The 18242-nt window shown below is 44.9% G+C and overlaps 1 protein-coding gene across 1 annotated transcript in view; it reads left to right on the top strand.

Moving 5' to 3' along the window:
• The window catches only part of LOC135514760 (synapsin-3-like), a 134360-nt gene that overhangs the window by 48355 nt on the left and 67763 nt on the right, over positions 1 to 18242 (top strand). The window contains exons 5-6 of the mRNA XM_064938327.1: positions 17012 to 17168; positions 17672 to 17761. Coding sequence (XP_064794399.1) covers positions 17012 to 17168; positions 17672 to 17761 — 247 coding nt within the window. The remainder of the gene's footprint in view (positions 1 to 17011; positions 17169 to 17671; positions 17762 to 18242) is intronic.

Consider the following 18242-nt stretch of genomic DNA (forward strand, 5'->3'; position numbering starts at 1 on the left):
GCTCTATGCGTTACGTTGAGAACTACACATGCAGAGATCATCCGTTCACCTACTCTGTCTCACAAAGACACGGAGATTGGAACCAAAAATCTCAAATTTGGACTCATCATACCAAAATACAGATTTCCACCGGTCTAATGTCCGTTGCTCATGTTTCTCGACCCAAGCAAGTCTCTTCTTCTTAATGGTGTCCTTTAGTAGTGGTTTCTTTGCAGCAAATCGACCATGAAGGCCTGATTCACGCAGTCTCCTCTGAACAGTTGATGTTGAGATGTGTCTGTTACTTGAACTGCAGCAGAGGTAACTCTGGCTCTTCTGTTCCTGTGGCAGTCTGAATGAGAGACAGTTTTATCATATTGCTTGATGTTTTTTGCAACAGCACTTGATTAAACTTTCTAAGTTCTTGAAATCTTCCGTATTGACAGACCTTCATGTCTTAAAGTAAAGATGGATTGTAGTTTATCTTTGCTTATTTGAGCTGTTCTTGCCATAATATGGACTTGGTCCTTTACCAAATAAGGCTATCTTCTGTATACCACCCCTACCTTGTCACAACACAACTGATTGGCTCAAACGCATTAAGATGGAAAGAAATTCCATAAATTCACTTTGAACAAAGCACCCCTGTTAATTGAAATGCATTACAGGTGACTACCTCCTGAAGCTGGTTGAGAGTTTACCAAGAGTGTGCAAGGCTGTTATCCTTTTTTGGTTACTACATGATTCCCTAGGTGTTATTTCCTGGTTTTGATGTCTTCGCTATTACTCTACATACATAATCATGTATTTTCTACTTTGTAGAATAATTGTGAAGACATCAAAACTATGAAATATGAAATAACACATTTGGAATCAAGTTTTGGTTTGTTTCATTCCATTTATGATTTTTGTCAATTTAGTCATTGTCTTTTGTTTGGAGAGCTCCTGTCAATATTGATTAAGGACTCGCATGCATGAAGTTGACCTATAGGCTACCTTGCCTGCGCGCAAACTTAGGCATATAAATGTGCCAATTTGAGGATCTGATAGTATTTCTGATTGGCTTATTGCACCACCACTAATGAGCTGTGGAGCTTCTCAAAGTAATGTTTACTTCTCATCAAACAGCACTAAGATCGAAACATACTACATTGGCTCCGACGCTCGTCGGATGTGGCAGTGCTTTCAAACTACTACAGCCTACTAAGGGAAGCAGAGCCTAGAGCTGCCCAGTGACACGAGCTTACCAGACGGGCTGAATAACTTATATGCTCGCTTCTAGGCAAGTAACACTGAAACATGCATGAGACCATCAGCTGTTCCGGACGACTGTGGGATCACACTCTCTGCAGGAGATGTGAGTAAGACCTTTAAACAGGTCTACATTCACAACACCGCAGGCCCAGACTGATTACCAGGACGTGTACTCCGAGCATACGCTGACAAACTGGCAAATGGCTTCACTGACATTTTCAACCTCTCCCTGTCTGAATTTGTAATACCAACATGTTTCAAGGAGACCACCATAGTCCCTGTGCCCAAGAACACTAAGGTAAACTGCCTAAATGACTACCGACCCGTCACACTCTCGTCTGTCGCCATGAAGTGCTTTGAAAGGCTGGTCATGGCTCACATGAACACCATCATCACAGAAACCCTAGACCCAACCCAATTTGCATACTGCCCCAACAGATCCACAGATGATGCAATCTCTATTGCACTCCCACACTGCCCTTTCACATCTGGACAAAAATAACACCTGTGTGAGAATGCTATTAATTGACTACAGCTCAGCGTTCAACACCATAGTGCTCTCAAAGCTCAAAGCTGGGACTAAACACCTCCTTCTGCAACTGGATCCTGGACTTCCTGACGGGCCACCCCCAGGTGGTAAGCATAGATATCCGCCACACTGATCCTCAACACGGGGACCCCTCAGTCCCCTCCTGTACTCCCTGTTCACTCATGACTGCACGGCCAGGGACGACTCCAACACCATCAAGTTTGCCGATGACACAACAGTGGTATGCCTGATCACCAACAACGACGAGGCAGCCTATAGGGAGGAGGTCCGAGACCTGATTGTGTGGTGCAAGGACAACAACCTCTCCCTCAATATGATCAAGACAAAGGAGATGATTGTGGACTACAGGAAAAGGAGGACCGAGCACACCTGCATTCTCATCGAAGGGGCTGTAGTGGACCAGGTTGAGAGCTTCAAGTTTGTTGGTGTCCACATCACCAACAAATTAACATGGTGCAAGCACACCAAGACAGTCATGTAGAGGGCACGAAAAACCTATTCCCCTCAGGAGACTGAAAAGATTTGGCATGGGTCCTCAGATCCTCTAAAGGTTCTACAGCTGCACCATCGAGAGCATCCTGATGGGTTGCATCATTGCCTGGTATGGCAGCTGCCCGTTCTCCGACTGCAAGGCACTACAGAGGGTAGTGCGTACAGCCCGGTACATCACTGGGGCCAAGCTTCTTGCCATCCAGGACCTCTATACCAGGTGGTGTCAGAGGAAGGCCCTAAAAATGTTCAAACACTCCAGCCACCCTAGTCATAGACTGTTCTCTATGCTACCGCACGGCAAGCGGTTCCGGAGCGCCAAGTCTAGGTCCAAGAGGCTTCTAAACAGCTTCTACCCCCAAGCCATAAGACTCCTGAACACTAATATTTCTACCTAGACTATTTTAATTTTGGGGGGTATTTTCTTAAAACTCTGTTGTTGGTTAAGGGCTTGTAAGTAAGAATATCACTGTATGGTCTACACCTGTTGTATTAGGTGCATGTGACTAATACAATTTGATTTGATTTAAAGCATCAGACAAGCTCAATTCATATAGTTGTTTTTATTTAAAAAATCATAGGGAATGTCTACAGTATATTTGATGTTTGAAAATACTACCAATCGAGTGGTCCAAAGAACAGATGACTTTTGGTCAACAAAGATTTTTGTAGTCGGGGACAGCGCTACTACATGCTGTAGTATCCCTCAATCATGTGTATCCCTCAATCATTACTACAGTAATGTCTGCAAAAACACTACATTTGTTTTAACTATAGTAAATACTACAGTGTTTAATTTGCATATACCCTGCCCATCCCCTTCCCCCACATCCCAATTTGTGCCACCCGTTAGAGAGAAACCTACATGCCAAGTATAGATCATATAAACTCAGCAAAAAAAGAAATGTCCTCTCACTGTCAACTGTGTTTATTTTCAGCAAACTTAACATTTGTATGAGCATAGCAAGGTTCAACAACTGAGACATAAACTGAACAAGTTCCACAGACATATGACTAACAGAAGTGGAATAATGTGTCCCTGAATAAAGGGGGGGTCAAAATCAAAAGTACCAGTCAGTATCTGGTGTGGTCACAAGCTGCATTAAGTACTGCAGAGCATCTCCTCCTCATGGACAGCACCAGATTTGCCAGATCTTGCTGTGAGATGTCACTCCACCAAGGGACTTGCAAGTTCCCGGACATTTCTGTGAGGAATGGCCCTAGTCCTCACCCTCCGATTCAACAGGTCCCAGACGCGCTCAATGGGATTGAGATCTGGCCTCTTCGCTGGCCATGGCAGAACACTGACATTCCTGTCTTGCAGGAAATGGTGGCATTGTCATGGTGGAGGGTCATGTCAGGATGAGCCTGCAGGAAGGGTACCACATGAGGGATTGTGAGGGAGCACAGCGTTGAGACTGCCTGCAATGACAACAAGCTCAGTCCAATGATGCTGTGATACACCGCCCCAGACCATGACGGACCCTCCAAATCGATCCTGCTCTAGAGTACAGGCCTCGGTGTAACTCTCATTCCATCGACGATAAACATGAATCCGACCATCAACCCTGGTGAGACAAAACCGTGACTCTTCAGTGAAGAGCACTTTTTGCCAGTCCTATCTGGTCCAGCGATGGTGGGTTTGTGCCCATAGGCGACATTTTTTGCCGGTGATGTCTGGTGAGGACCTGCCTTACAACAGGCCTATAAGCCCTCAGTCCAGCCTCTCTCAGCCTATTGCGGAAAGACCTGAGCATTAATGGAGGGATTGTGCATTCCTGGTGTAACTTGGGCAGTTGTTGGTTCCATCCTGTACCTGTCCCACAGGTGTGATGTTCAGATGTACCGACTCTGTGCAGGTGTTGTTACACGTGGCCTGCCACTATGAGGACGATCAGCTGTCCGTCCTGTCTTCCTATAGCGCTGTCTTGGGCGTCTCACAGTACGGACATTGCAATTTATTGCCCTGTGCACATCTGCAGTCCTCATGCCTCCTAGCAGCATGCCCAAGGCACGTTCACGCAGATGAGCAGGGACCCTGGGCATCTTTCAAGACTCTACCTAGCGCTGGCCGCCTGGCCAAACTGAGCAATCGGAGGAGAAGGGCCTTGGTCAGGGAGGTGACCAAGAACCCAATGGTTACTCTGACAGAGCTCCAGAGTTCCTCTGTGGAGATGGGAGAACCTTCCATAAAGACAACCATCTCTGCAGCACTCCACCAATCAGACATTTATGGTAGTCCAGATGGAAGTAAAAGGCACATAACTTTGACATGCTACTTGAGAAGGGGCCAACCAACACCTTACAGTAAAATTGTACTACTACTACTCTGCTTTGAGTTTGCCAAAAGGCACCTAAAGGACTCTCAGACCATAAGAAACAAGATTCTCTGTTCTGGTGAAACCAAGGTTGAACTCTTTGGCCTGAATGCCAACCGTCACGTCTGAAGGAAACCTGGCACCATCCCTTCGGTGAAGCATGGTGGTGGCACCATTATGCTGTGGGGATGTTTTTCAGTGGCAGGGACTCGGAGACTAGTCAGGATCAAGGGAACGGAATGGAGCAAAGTACAGAGAGATCCTTGATGAAAACCTGCTCCGAGCGCTCAGGATCTCAGACTATGGCAAAAGTTCACCTTCCAACAGGACAACGACCTTAAGCACACAGCCAAGACAATGCAGGAGTGGCTTCAGGACAAGTCTCTGAATGTCCTTGAGTGGCCGAGCCAGAGCTCGGACTTGAACCCGATCCAACATCTCTGGAGAGACCTGAAAATAGCTGTGACGCTCCCCATCCAACCTGACAGAGCTTGAGAGGGTCTGCAGAGAAGAATGGGAGGAACTCCCCAAATACAGCAGTGCCAAGCTTGTACCCAAGAAGACTCGAGGTTGTAATCGCTGCCAAAGGTGCACCATGAAAGTACTGAATAAAGGGTCTGAATACTTATGTCAAATTTAAGAGTACATTTTGATACATTTGCAAACATTTCTAAAAACCTGTCTGCTTTGTCGTTAACCCATTTTAGAATAAAGCTGTAACGTAACAAAATGAGGATCGAGACAAGGGGTCTGAATACTTTCCAAATGCACTGTATACTATAGTTAACTGTAAATACTACAGTATACATCAGTATACTACAGCGAAGACTACAGTTTAGTCCGCAAAACACTACAGTAAATACTTCAGTATTTATAAGATAGTATCATGTTTTTTCATGTGGGTGGTCAATGGTGGGAAAGTGTAGATAACTTCGCTAAAGATACAATAACATGTTTCCTGAGGACCTCCGATTAAAGGCATTATGTTTTATAACATAAATTGTGTGTGTGTGTGTGTGTGTGTACATAAAGTGTGTACTGTACATGTAAGTAGTTGGTTCTCACAGCTTTCAAACTGCTCTGTGTGTGTTTTTGTGTGTGTGCCTGTGTGGATTTGTGTGTGTCCTGGTCAGTTTATAGGGCTCCTGCTGTTCCATCCGTGCAGGGCAGGGCGTGCAGGGCTGCGTAAATAAGGGCCATGTTCCGTTCAGCATTCTGACCCTTGTGGCATCTGGCTGCGGGTGCGCTCCCTAAACACTTCCCCACTTCCCCTCCCCTCTACTGGCCTATCAAGGCAGCGCACTTTCTCACAGTTCTGTGGTTTCAGACTTGTTTATTCAAGTGGAACTTCTTAGAAGTTTCACTTGTTTGTCATATATCAACTAAACTGTAACGAGTGTACTGTTACCCTGTGGGTTTTGATGCGGCCGATGCATACGTAATTGCGTTGCGTGACTGCACATGCACTTGTATGGGAGCACAAATGACAACAAAACAATGTAGAACATGCAGATTCAAGCTTTTGTACATGACTTGGTCCTCCTATGATGACGTTAGGAGGACCTGCTGTTACTGGGTATTAGAAAAATTCAAGTGGTTCTGCCCTTGTTATTTTCTGCCTTGGAGTAGAGGCAGGCAGGTTTTTGAGCATATATGGTGCGTTCTCGTTCGTGCAAGAGTCGCATCCAAAACGTGCCGTCACCCGTTTTAGTTTCATTTAGTTATTTCTGCCAAACCCCTCCAGCCCAACTGCTGAACTTAACTTAAAGCAGAAACACTGGTCTGGCAAAGTGTTTCACGATTATAGCAATGGAGCATGATTAGCCACAACAAAAAGACTCAGATCAGCACAGCCAAAGGTTTCTTCTCCACAGTCCGGCTCCTCCTGTGATGAATAAACTGAAATCCAATCAGGGAGATGATTACAGTAATGGCAAACACAGCATCCTGCCCAGCGATGCTAGTAGCAATACTGGGATGTGAATAATAATAAGCCTGTCTGCCTGGACTGGGTTGGGCGATTCAATATGGCCACTTGTTTACCTGTTATGTGCACACAACGTACAATGAAAAACACCCCCGCTCACACTAAGTGCTGGATTAGGCCAAGTGAAGGACAGTTATAGAGGGCAGGATAGCTCGTACTGTTTGACGGCTCCCAGAGACCTCACTATGCCTGTCTTATCTGGCTTGGGGTCCCTCAGGGTTGCGTAAGTACCCCACTGTGATTAGAGGGCAAAGTGTTTTTATTCAGGCAGGCAAAGGATAAATTTGGCATGTTTTTGCAAAGTGACTACTAGTGTATAAGATTCTGGTTTTGTTAGGGAGCTACCACGGGACCAGATCAGGTGGACTGTTGTGGCGTCGGTCATTCACCCTTAGTTATCTTGATACCCATTAATGTTAAAAGATAACCTATTATAATAATCAATTACATATTTTGAAACGATGAAAAGTAGTAGGACATGAATTGTTACCTGTTCAGACAGAAGTAATGCCCATAAAACAGGTCTGAATGTTTTTTTTATTTCCAATAACCACAAATGTTTCACATTTGTTTTTTCCTCAAATGATTGCTTATGTGTACTTTTCATGTGTGTGTAAAATATTACTGATTTTAGATGTGTCTGATTTGACATTTTATTGCATTTTTTGTAAAACGCTATATATCCATTGTTTAGTTTTAATGAAATGCTTGTATTCTGTATATTTGACTGTGATATGTTGTCATCTCACAATGAATGCACTTACTGGAGCATCTGCTAAATTACTATTATGTACTAATTATACTAATACATACTAATTATGTCAAATGTAAATGTTTTACATCCAGATCTCATATTACTGGATTAAATTATAATATCATTATATATAAATGTATCATTTGTACATTATTATTATTTTTTGTTATTTGTTACCTTTGACTGTGTAAAACCTAGCAGTACTATTATTATTTCTGAGAGTAAGGCGGATTGATTACATTTTGCAAAACAACTCTGAAATGAAACCATCAAGTGATTTTAAACAAATGCATGTCTGTCATTGAACAACCCTATGCCATTATTAGATAGTGAAAAACACACCATTCTCTATAAACAATAAAAGCAAATTTACCAACATTTCTGAAAATGGATATATAGCGTTTTCGGGAATTAATCTTTTCAATTGTACAGATAAGTTCCTCCATACCTGAAGACATGTTGATTTCACTGTCCTTGAACACTTCCAGAGACCAGAACAAATTGTTTCTGTAGATTTGGTGTTGGTTGACAAAGTGTACATACAAATGTAAAAACAGGTAAGCATTGTAAGTGTAACAACCAAAGACCCGAACTGCATACCAAAGCACCTTGCTTATCCAGAGCCATACTATTTTGTAGTAGACAGGTAGTGGAAGGGAGTCCCTAAACCCTGTCGTGGCTGACTGCAGGGCCCCGTCCTCCCTCTGCATTCCTCCCTGTCCCCACCCCCCCCAGATCTGCAGCCAGTCTCAAAGATGGCGCAGGGAGATTGCATTAGCAGATACTGCATTAGCAGTCTGTTATTCTTTTCTAATAATCTATCCCATAAGCGACCATAACCAGCCCTACACAGCCAGACAGGGTTGTGCGTCTGAGTCCCGAAGGCACACATACTGTAGTGTGACGGGGCCTGTCTCTCCTTAAACTACATCAGGTGGAGATTACTGAACTAAGCCCAACCATACAGAGGTTTCATGTCGGCCTAAACACACACTCACTCTATACACGCTGTACACACAAAGGTTCACACACATGTAAAGGAGCGTGTCCCTCATAAATCTACACTAAATCGACCCCCACAATTGAGACACAGACATGTCATGCACACGCACGCACGCACGCACACACACAATTGAATCACCTTTTTTCCTCTAAAGACCCGTGCTACTGTATTTCAATCAGACCTAATACCTCAGACGGGTTTACCTTATAACAGAGCAAATAAATCCGTCTCACAGACAGACACGCTGAAGTCAGGCATGAGCTGAACAAACCTGAGGATGGTTTTCCCCCGAAAGCACCACCAGGCTTTAATATAAATACTATACAGCTCAGAATGAGGCCTGATGCCAATTTCTATAATGTTTTCATGAATACAAATGGTGCCTCTAAACCACTCTAACTCATAACAGTAATTTCCATTTCTGCCATAGGTAATTTACTAGTGCTATATTACTGCCTCGCTCCTGGCCCGCAATTCACATCTGATGCTTTTCATATTAACAGTGTAAGTGCACTTGAGGGACTCATCTTTCGTATCAGAATCCGCCACCGCCACGCAATCACCATTTAGCTGCAAGACACATAATTCATAATTCGTCTGTCATGTAGAACGAATATCACATTTTCCACTTGAATTAACTATGTATCTTACCCACTACACTGAGTGAACAAAACATTAGGAACACTTTCCTAATATTGAGTTGCACCCCCCTTTTGCCCTCAGAACAGTCTCAATTCGTTGGGGCATGGACTCTACAAGTTGTCAGAAGCTTTCCACAAGGATGCTGGCCCATTTTGACTCCAATGCTTCCCACAGTTGTGTCAAGTTGGCTGGATGTCTTTTAGGTGGTGGACCATTCCTGGTCACACGGGAAACTGTTGTTGAACACCGAGTAGCTTTGCAGTTCTTGGCACGGTCAAACCGTTGCACCTGGCACCTGCTTGCATACCCTGTTCAAATGCATTTAAACCTTGTCTTTCCCATTCACCTTCTGAATGGTACACATACAGAATCTATGTCTAAATTGTCTGAAGGTTTACAAATTCTTGTTTAACCTCCCCTTCATCTACAGTGCCTTCAGAAAGTATTCAGATCCCTTGACTTTTTCCACATTTTGTTACGTTGCAGCCTTATTCTGAAATGGATCGAATAAATCTGCACACAATACCCCATAATGAAAAGCAAAAACAGGTTTTTACATTTTTTTTGCAACTGTATAGAGAGAAAACGTATTCAGATCCTTTGCTATGAGACTCGAAATTGAGCTCAGGTGCTTACTGTTTCCATTGATCATCCTTGTGATTTCTACAACTTGATTGGAGTCCACCTGTGGCAAATTCTATTGATTGGACATAATTTGGAAAGGCACACACCTGTCTATATAAGGTCCCACAGTTGACAGTGCATGTCAGAGCTGAAAACCAAGCCATGAGGTTGAAGCAATTGTCCGTAGAGCTCCGAGACAGGATTGGGTCAAGGCACAGATCTGGGGAAGGGTACCAAAACATTTTTGCAGCATTGAAGGTCCCCAAGAACACAGTGGTCTCCATCATTCTTAAATGGAAGAAGTTTGGAACCACCAAGACTCTTCCTAGAGCTGGCCGGCCAGACAAACTGAGCAATCGTGGAAAACGGCCTTGGACAAGGAGGTGACCAAGAACCCGATGGTCACTCTGACAGAGCTGCAGAGTTCCTCTGTGGAGATGGGAGAACTTTCCAGAAGGACAACCATTTCTGCGTCACTCCACCAATCAGGTTTTTATGGTAGAGTGGCCAGACAGAAGCCACTCCTCACCAAAAGGCACATGACATCCCGCTTGGAGTTTGCCAAAAGGCACCAAAAGACACTGACCATCAGAAACGCAATTCTCTGTTCTGATGAAACAAAGATGGAACGCTTTGGCTTGAATGCCAAGCGTCACGTTTGGAGGAATACTGCCACTATCCCTACGGTGAATCATGGTGTTGGCAGCATCATGCTGTGGGGATGTTTTTCAGCAGCAGGGACTGGGAGACTAGTCAGGATCGAGGCAAAGATGAACGGAGCAAAGTATAGAGATCCTTGATGAGAACCTGCTCCAGAGCGCTCAGGACCACAGACTGGGGCAAAGGTTCACCTTCCAACAGGACAACGACCCTAAGCACACAGCCAAGACAATGCAGGGGTGCCTTCGGAACAAGTCTCTGAATGTCATTGAGTGGCCCAGCCAGAGCCCAGACTGTGCAGCAACGCTCCCCATCCAACCTGACAGAGCTTGAGAGGGTCTGCAGAGAAGGGTGGGAGAAACTCCCCAAATACAGGTGTGCCAAGCTTGTAGCTTCATACCCAAGAATACTCAATGTCAAAGGTGCTTCAACAAAGTACTGAGTAAAGGGTCTGAATACTTATGTAAATGTGATATTTCCGTTTTATATTTTCTATAAATTATCAAACATTATGAGGAATGATGGAGGGGAAAAAATAAAAAATTAGAACAAGTCTGAAAACCTAACACAATGTCAAGGGGCCTGAATACTCTCCGAATGGACTGTATACTGATTTGAAAGAGCAGGTGTTTCTAATGTTTCGTACACTCAGTGCATGTCTTATGTTGTCTAGCCATGGTAGGGGGTGTATTCACCATTTCGCTGACCCTTGGTGCTCCTTAGGAGCTCTGCATGCATTCCTCACTGGACCATGGCCAGAGCAGTGGTCTTTACTGGCAGGCTTGACTGCATGACTGCGCCACCGCCCATCATGGTCCTGAGAAGCAGCCAGGCCTGCCTGGTGGAGCTGGGTCTGGGATTGTGACTGTGACTGCTAGCCACAGTACGACCGCTCCCCTAGCTGCTCAGAATAGTCCAAGTGGTCCATAACATGTTCCTCATTCTCTCTCTTTCTCATTCTCTCTCTTTCACTTCGTTATTTTTCTTTGTAGTTTTTAAAGACATGCTCCGGTACTTTGGCGACTAAGAAAGTATTTTTTAAACCTCCTGCTGTGTCAATGTGTAGTTCATACATGCAATCTATGAGCAGAATGAATGCCTGACCTAAATTAGCCACAAAATCCCAACTTTGAAAGTGACTGTTTTCTTGAAGCTGTGCTGCACTATTTTCTCTACATTTTTCCCCCACGAGTTCTAGCCAATGAGCTTCAGCCCCTCACATTTGAGTGACAGCCAACAAGAGACCTGCCCAGCGTTATCCAATGTAGTTGTAGGGTGGGCGCAACGGCTCAGTGGACACAGCAGAGAGAGAGAGAGAGAGAAAATATGTGGTGCACGTATCGGTAAATACGTATGTGACACAGTACACCATTTTCGGGGACCACTTTTGGTTTGTGAGTGCTACTTTCAGAACTACTGTCTAAAAAGTATACAAAAGTAATGGAGCATCTCTTTAATTTGAACATAATGAACTGTATTATCATCTCTGTTTTTTCTTTTGTTTTTATTACTCCTTCTCTCTCTCTCTCTCCCCTTTCCCATCCTTCTCCGTCCATCCACAAATTACAATTCTAAATGCAATCGCGTGTTAACGTTTTTTTGATGGCTACGATTAAAAATAGCTATTTTTATTTCTCAATCTCAACTCCCATCCGCCATTCGAGTGCATAGGCTAAAGTCAACGGTAGGCAGGCTATCAGCGCAACACCAACCACTTTACAATGTGAGTTTGAGGCAGTATAATTGTTTGAAACCTGAACGTTTTACTTTCCTTTGAATAATGAGGAATGTCTGTCTTACTTCGTGGAGGCAATTGCAAGACTCTCTCTCACCTCACTCTCCCTTTCCCATCATTCTCCATCCATTCTTCAAAGCTAGGCTTGGGGTGTTCACTTTCTGTAGGTACTCTCTCTCTCTCTCTCTCTCTCTCTCTCTCTCTCTCTCTCTCTCTCTCTCTCTCTCGCTCATTCTTTCATACCCCCTCTCTCTCTCTTGGTTTCTCTTTCACTCACTCTCCTTTTCCCATCATTCATCAATGCTGGTCTGGGCTTGGTGTCTGGTGATAGCTGTCCCTTAGGCACGTTCTCTGTAGACCAAACGGGCGCACAATGACACAATGTCCTCTTGTTCTGAGCAATGTGCTGCAGTCAACACGTGTAACCTTTGTGGAACACTTTGTGAGCTTGAACCGTATTACCCTTATCAACCTGAGTCAGACAGATTGGATGGAGATTACTCTACCAGCAGACCTTTGAGGCTGGCAAGAGGGCATTACAAGGATGAATGTACATGCATTGCAATTCAGAATAGATCTCCCAGAGGAGTCAATGAAAAGGTCAAAGATGTGGAAGATAAATTTACTTAGAGAATAGAATGGCAGGCGATTGTCGTGTTTTACTGGTTGTCTCCCCCCCCTGACATGCTTCAAGGTCTGAAAACAGCCATAGCCACAAATGAGATTGTTTATCACGATGATAATATCCTACCTCCCTGCCCCAGTAGTACTGACTTCACACATGGGGGAAGTCTGCTCCCTGATTCAACACAGCACCAACACAGAAACAGCATCTACACTGAAAACCCAATTACGGAAGTAAGGGGTAAAGCCAAGTTCATTAATGCAAATGTTCCAATAAATCCTGTCCCACAGTTTGCTGCAATTTAAGGCAGTTGCCATGGTTACCATCAAAGCCAACTGAACTCTAACAAACTCTGAACATGCACCAGCAAGACGCCCAGTGTTAGTGACTATGGCATGGACTTGTGTGCGCTGCTCTGCCTTTTTAACAACACTATCCACAAGGCAAGTCCTACAGGCCCTAGACTACTGTTCAGTAGTGTGGTCAGGTGCAACAAAGAGGGACTTTGTAGTTGGCTCAGAACAGGGCATCACGGCTGGCTCTTAAAAGTACACAGAGAACTAACATTAATGACATGCATGTCAATCTCTCATGGCTCAAAGTGGATTTACTTCATCACTACTTGTTTTTGTATGAGGTGTTGACAAGCGGAATGCACCGAGGTGTCTGTTTAAAACACTTGCACACAGCTCAGACACCCATGCATACCCCACAAGACATGCTACCAGAGGTCTCTTCACAGTACCCAAGTCCAGAACAGACTATGGGAGGTGCACAGTACTACATACAGTAGAGCCATGACTACATGGAATTCTATTCCACATCAGGTAACTGATGAAAACAGTAGAATGAGATTTTAAAAAACAGGTAAAAATATACCTTATGGAAGGTATATGTGAAGAGACACACACAAAGGTACAGACACATGCATACGCATACATTGTGATTTTGTTGTTGGTATTAAACATTTTGTATTGTAGATATGTAGTGGTGTAATAATGTTAAATGATGTACTGTTTTATATTTAGTTTTATATGTAATGTAAGTGCTTTAATATGTTTGGACCCCAGGAAGAGTGCTAATGGGGATCCCTAATAAATACAAGTGTGTGTGTGTGTGTGTGTGTGTGTGCGTGCGTGCGTGCGCTCTATCTGTTGTGTTTATATCTCCCACTCTGCTCACACTCTCTCCCTAAGGAACCCAATTCCATTTGGCTATTACAAAGCAGAACCTTCAATTCCACATAAATACAAGGACATCCCTACCTCACATCTCGGCATCATCATCTCCGTCCCCATTAAGCATCCTTTTTATTGCAACACTGATGAACAATTTAAAGGGTGCATTAGCATATTGGCAGTGAAGCGATCACCATTGGGCCTGAGCGATTGGGATTGTAAAGCACAAAATACATTTAATACACAGCTTTGGCGTGATCCACAACCCACAGGGAGCATTACTCGGGCAGAAGGACTCCGATTTGGGAAACCGATAACGAAGTTAATGGCTGGAATAAGCGTGTTAATGCTGCAGCTCTATAGGGCAATGCTGCTATGAGCCGTTGCCTGGCTAAAAACAGTCACATCATCACAACTTGCACTTCTATGTTCATGATGAGCAGTAAATAGGTTGTACAGATAGGTGCATGCAGCATACGCCTGTGGCTGCTCACGTAAGCCATTATTAACGCTTCATAGTTCTTGTACACTCTTGTGCCCTTCAAAGTGATGTTCTATCAAAACAACAAACCTGGTGCGTCAGGTACCAGTGCATGTGATGTGGGCACTTCAAACGTGGTATGAGCGAGGTTTGTATCAGTCTGTCCCTCAATAAACCGATGTAGAAATAGATCGGCCCTTGGTCCAGTGCCACTACTGTGGCTGAGCAGTATGCAGTGAGCCCTTGGTCCAGTGCCACTACTGTGGCTGAGCAGTATGCAGTGAGCCCTTGGTCCAGTGCCACTACTGTGGCTGAGCAGTATGCAGTGAGCCCTTGGTCCAGTGCCACTACTGTGGCTGAGCAGTATGCAGTGAGCTCTTGGTCCAGTGCCACTACTGTGGCTGAGCAGTATGCAGTGAGCTCTTGGTCCAGTGCCACTACTGTGGCTGAGCAGTATGCAGTGAGCCCTTGGTCCAGTGCCACTACTGTGGCTGAGCAGTATGCAGTGAGCTCTTGGTCCAGTGCCACTACTGTGGCTGAGCAGTATGCAGTGAGCTCTTGGTCCAGTGCCACTACTGTGGCTGAGCAGTATGCAGTGAGCCCTTGGTCCAGTGCCACTACTGTGGCTGAGCAGTATGCAGTGAGCTCTTGGTCCAGTGCCACTACTGTGGTGAGCAGTATGCAGTGAGCTCTTGGTCCAGTGCCACTACTGTGGCTGAGCAGTATGCAGTGAGCTCTTGGTCCAGTGCCACTACTGTGGCTGAGCAGTATGCAGTGAGCCCTTGGTCCAGTGCCACTACTGTGGCTGAGCAGTATGCAGTGAGCCCTTGGTCCAGTGCCACTACTGTGGCTGAGCAGTATGCAGTGAGCTCTTGGTCCAGTGCCACTACTGTGGCTGAGCAGTATGCAGTGAGCTCTTGGTCCAGTGCCACTACTGTGGCTGAGCAGTATGCAGTGAGCCCTTGGTCCAGTGCCACTACTGTGGCTGAGCAGTATGCTGAGCTCTTGGTCCAGTGCCACTACTGTGGCTGAGCAGTATGCAGTGAGCTCTTGGTCCAGTGCCACTACTGTGGCTGAGCAGTATGCAGTGAGCCCTTGGTCCAGTGCCACTACTGTGGCTGAGCAGTGAGCACAACAACACTTTTAAAGAGAGCAGCTGTAGCCTCCGTGTCGCCGTGACCACGACAGCTCTCACTGAGTCCTGAGTTGTGCCTCAGGTCGGCTGTCTTACATAATGCAACACTTCCATGGCTCCAAGTGTGTGCGTGACTGTGTGTGTGTGTGTGCGCGTGTGCGTTTGCGCGAAAGAGTGTGAGTCTGGCTACTGTCTCAGGCCACAAGCTGCACCAGATGGCTGCTCTCCAGCCCAGGGTGTGTGTGTGTGTGTGTGTGTGTGTGTGTGTGTGTGTGTGCGTGTGAAAGAGGGTGAATGATAGTATTGGAGACAATATGGTTACAGAGCGTGTGGCTCAGTTTGTAGAGCATGGTGCTTGCAATGCCAGGGTTGCGGGTTCGATTTCCATGGGGAAAAATTATAAAAATGTACGCACTCATAAATGACAAAAATGTAAATATAACAATCTCAACTCAATCAACACCGAGTACCTTTGCCAGAGGTTTCTAGATGTTGATTCATTGAGAACAGCTAAAGTCCATTGGAAATAACTTTCAACAGCTCATGGACTTGTCAGGCTGAAGCAATGAATTCAGACGAAAGCATCAAAATGTTACCATTCGCCAAACTGTAAATTACAATCAGAGCATTCAGAACAGTTACCAGCCATTTGAAAGAGAACTTAATTTACATCCCTCAGCCCAGCCAGCACAGATCCATCCAAGATAGCCAACCTACCTGAATCTAAGCTGAATTAATCTTTGGGGGGGACATATCCCTGCATACCTGCCTTCAGTTAAAGAGTGGAATTTTCTCCCTCTTTATCTTAATCATAGCAAGATGTGATACAATCCTCCCGGGTCCCTGATGGGTTACTTGGCCCTGTTCCCAGAACAGTTTGTAATGAGAGGGATTAGGCTGCGTTAATTGGATAGATGGTCCAAAAAGATTATCTTCTCTGACTCTGACCAGCATTCCTTTGTTCGCCCTCCTCCTATGGCCTTTGAATAATGGAGCTTTTTTCCTCCTTGTAAATAGTGAGCTGCCTGTAATCTTAACGTGTTAATGCGGTGACAGATACTATCGGTCTGGGCTCTGAGCAGTTACAGCTGCTGTGTTGGACTTTGGAAAGGCTCTACGATGGCTACTGTCGTTGCAGTTCGACTGCTTGAGGTCTGGAACTTGAGTGACAAAGTCAGTAATGAAATACAGTATGCATGCACCAATCTTTGTGATTTAATATATATGCTAAAGATACATTTGTAACAAATATCCAGGTCTCTAAAATGCCCTACTGGCAACAGTTTGTCTGTCTTCACAGTGTAGTGTAGTGTCATCAGCAGTCCATGAGGCACACGCCACTGGACACAGACGTCAATTTAACATCTATTCCACGTAGGTTCAACGTTTTCTTATTGAATTGATGTGGAAACGTTAATTCAACAAGTGTGTGCCCAGTGGTACAGATGTTTTCTTCCCGTTTGTGTCAATGTTTTGGCGAAGCAGATAATGTGAAAGTCAGGGTGGTAGAATGTGCCCTTACTTATACTTTACCTTGACATCAGCATGTTGTTGGTTTCCGTTATCTCATGTCCCACTTTGTTTTGTCTTTCTCCAGATCCTTCAAGCCAGACTTTGTCCTGATTCGCCAGCATGCCTACAGCATGACTCCGGGCGAAGACTTCAGGAGCCTGGTGATTGGCCTTCATTACGGGGGAGTTGCCAGCATCAACTCCCTGCTCTCCATCTACAACTTTTGCAGCAAACCCTGGGTGGTGCGTGATCCATAACCTGCCTCCCTAACCGCCTTTCCACCCCCCCATCTTACCCCACATAAAGAGGCCCTTGGCGGCCGCCGTAGACTGATTTATTTGGGCTATTAAAAGTAGCCATAACACCTGTTTCTGAAACAGCCAGACCAGGGGCCTCCAGTAAGACCCGTTATTATTCACCCTGTTTTAACAGCAGAGAGGCGGCCAGGCAAGGTGCGCTGGAGCTGGAGCCGGGCCAAGTTACATTTGTACCATGGCTACAGTCTTTAGAACCCAGACAAAACATGTTGGCGGTAGTAGACAAAACATTCCGGGAACTTACCTGTTTTAAAGGTCAAAGTTTCTAACTAAAAACATTTTTAATGGATAGGGCTGCATTCAGCTTTCAAGGTGTCAGTTTTTTGTCTCCAGATAACTACAGATGTAGTATAAGACACTTTCTGTCCCGCCTTCTATATACAGTAACTACGGTAGAATGGTGTCTCGTGTTTTGTTTCTGCTTACAGTTTTCCCACATGATTGAGCTCTACCACTCCCTGGGCCCAGAGAAGTTCCCACTGAACGAACAGACCTTCTACCCCAACCACACCCAGATGGTGAGCGCCTTCCTGACACACTGTTTGTTTATAATGCATGTTCTGCTTTACTGCGTTACCATCTACAAATAGACATAGCACTCGGAATGAATGAACTCTGCATGTTTTCAGATCATCTTGATTTCTGCCCTTGTGACACTTGTCTAACTTGGGGTAGACATGTGACACAAGGGCAAAAGCGGGAAACAGTGAGAAAGTGAGGGGTTGGGTCACAATATTTCCTGTGGCGTCATGTGCTAACCTTCAAGATGATTAGTAAAATGTCTCGGCCAGAGTGCAGCTCCTATTGTTCCCCGTCATGCCCAACTTCATTTTCTCTGGTTGTAGTTTCCAATCCCCTATCAGTTGAGTTTATGGTACTTCAGGCAGCGAAAACACAGACCACTTGAAGAATGTTGTCCTCAAAGTAGTCATAACAAAATAATTGTTATGTCTCAGTGCAACACTATGGGCATCACAACACTGAAGCCCATGGATCTTA

The sequence above is a fragment of the Oncorhynchus masou genome, chromosome 26, assembly GCF_036934945.1.
Source record: "Oncorhynchus masou masou isolate Uvic2021 chromosome 26, UVic_Omas_1.1, whole genome shotgun sequence".
NCBI classification, from domain to species: domain Eukaryota; kingdom Metazoa; phylum Chordata; class Actinopteri; order Salmoniformes; family Salmonidae; genus Oncorhynchus; species Oncorhynchus masou.